Below are 1,970 nucleotides of genomic sequence, written 5' to 3'. Positions count from 1 at the left end.
TCTGTTCCAAATATGTTATTTTGTTGTCCAAATACCACACGCATTGTACAAAAGATATATAATCCCTCTCAATTAAAACACTATTTTCAAAACCTACACTGTTGCTCAGAAAGAGCTTTCCGTTCCATATTGTTATGATCACCCTATATTACCATTAACGGCTAAGGTTAACCTATACAGTGTCTAGATTCTTCCACCCAATATTACCGTCCCAAAACATAGGAAGATAAACAGCAAAAAACATAACATAACTGAGGCTGCAATCCAAATAAAATATAACGCTATAATAAATAAAAATCAATCATCAATTTGATATTTCGGCACAAAAATAGCTTCTCTTCGTTACCCTACTATTTATATCCACCACAAACCTAGCAAGCAGTAATTCAGAACCACCATTACCAAAGAAAACTAAAACTAATAAACTAACCCGGTAATCACCTAAGGCAACATCTGAATTACCATAAGACAAACATATAATCAAAAACAAGACTAAGTATAAAGGAAAGGGAGAAAACAAAAACTCAGAACCTTCCTCAGTCCCTAGCACCTGCTCCCTCCCTCTCCAATTTCTGCGAGAAGAACTTAGTAGCGAACATGTTATCCTCGAAATACTCCATGTAAGGATGGTCCTTAGGAACAAGCCTGCGAAACTTATCAAACTGCTTATCAGCTTCGTCTTTCTTCCTTAAGAGGGTATATATAATACCCTGACACAAATAAGGCCTGAAATCCCTGGGCTCTTCCTTCACCAACTCCTGATAAGCCTTAAGTGCCTCAGGGAAGTCCCCTTCCATCACTTTAATCTGCGCAATCAATAGCCTGAAATCCCTCACATCCGAGTCCCTATTCTGCTTCTTGCACGCCTCAGTCGCCTGCTCCACTCTTTTCAACAACGCTTTCAACGGCTCGTTCAACTGCGAAGTCGCCATGACGAGGCCGTGGAACGCTTCCACGCGGAGCGGGTCCTTCTTCAACATTTCCTCGAACAGTTCACGTGCAGCAGCGTGGTTGTCGTTGTAGATATGCATATTGGCCTTCAGCAGCGGCCACTCGTACTCCTCCGGCTGGAGCTCGATGAGACGGTCCAGAACGCCGAACGCTTCGTCAATCTTGCGCGCTTTGATCTTGCACTCCATGAGCGCGCGGAGCGCCTCGATGTCGGCAGGGTTGACACTGAGCCGCTCCTCCAGAACTCTCTCGGCTTCCTCTTCGGTGAGCGCAGTCTCGGAGTCTGCAGCGGGCGGGGAGAGGGTGGCAGCGATGGCGGGCATGTGGTGGAAGCGCATGAAGAAGAAGAGGGTGGCAGCGATGACGATGCAGGTGGTTTGGGCGAGGGGGGCCAGGAAGGAGTTTAGGGTTTGGAGAAGTGGGGATAGAGAGAGGGTGTTTTTGGAGGAGGAAAAAACGGGGTCGTTTGAGGAGCTTGAAGTGGAGGCTCTGATGGAAGGTAACCTGAAGGACGAAGAAGATGAAAACTGTGGTGGAGGTCGAGAACGGAAAGAGAGGGAAGAGGATAAGGGAATGGGAAATGGCGAAGTGTGGTGATTGAGAGTGATATTAGAATGGTGCAGTTTTGGAAGAGAATCCATGGGTAAAGCCCTCGAAGGTGATATGAGACTGAACATTGGAGTACTCTGATGAAGAAGAAGAAGAAGAAGCTAAAACCCTTACTCAGGAATTATTGTACCCAAACAAACAAAACTATCGAAGTGTTCCTTTTTTTCTGGTGAAAATTTTAGACAAGTAGTTCCTTTCTACTTTCTAAAGTTAAATATACCGTGGATCACGTGCTGTTCTGTGTTTCAAATTATTTTATTTATTGCACCAGATTACGTACAGTAAAGTAATTTCATTTTTATTATATATGAATTTTATTAATTTTGATTTTTTGTTATTGAAAAAAATACAAACAAGACAAAAGGGAGGGAAAAATAGAGAATGTGTTATTTCAATTTTCTTTTTCTTTT

At 43.1% G+C, this 1,970-nt stretch overlaps 1 protein-coding gene across 1 annotated transcript; it reads right to left on the bottom strand.

The window, feature by feature from the left end:
* Positions 1-258: 258 nt before the first annotated feature.
* LOC114163322 (Tetratricopeptide repeat (TPR)-like superfamily protein) lies at positions 259-1,748 on the bottom strand. Its single transcript, XM_028047569.2, has one exon. The coding sequence runs from the start codon at positions 1,626-1,628 to the stop codon at positions 537-539; it is 1,092 nt and encodes a 363-aa protein (XP_027903370.1). The 5' UTR covers positions 1,629-1,748; the 3' UTR covers positions 259-536.
* Between the last annotated feature and the right edge of the window lie 222 nt (positions 1,749-1,970).

The sequence above is a fragment of the Vigna unguiculata genome, chromosome 1 (genome assembly GCF_037176805.1).
Source record: "Vigna unguiculata cultivar grain cowpea cultivar isolate G323 ecotype 2 chromosome 1, ASM3717680v1, whole genome shotgun sequence".
Lineage (NCBI taxonomy): Eukaryota > Viridiplantae > Streptophyta > Magnoliopsida > Fabales > Fabaceae > Vigna > Vigna unguiculata.
The sequence above is the reverse complement of the archived record's forward strand: the minus strand, read 5'-3'. Positions and strand labels throughout refer to the sequence as shown.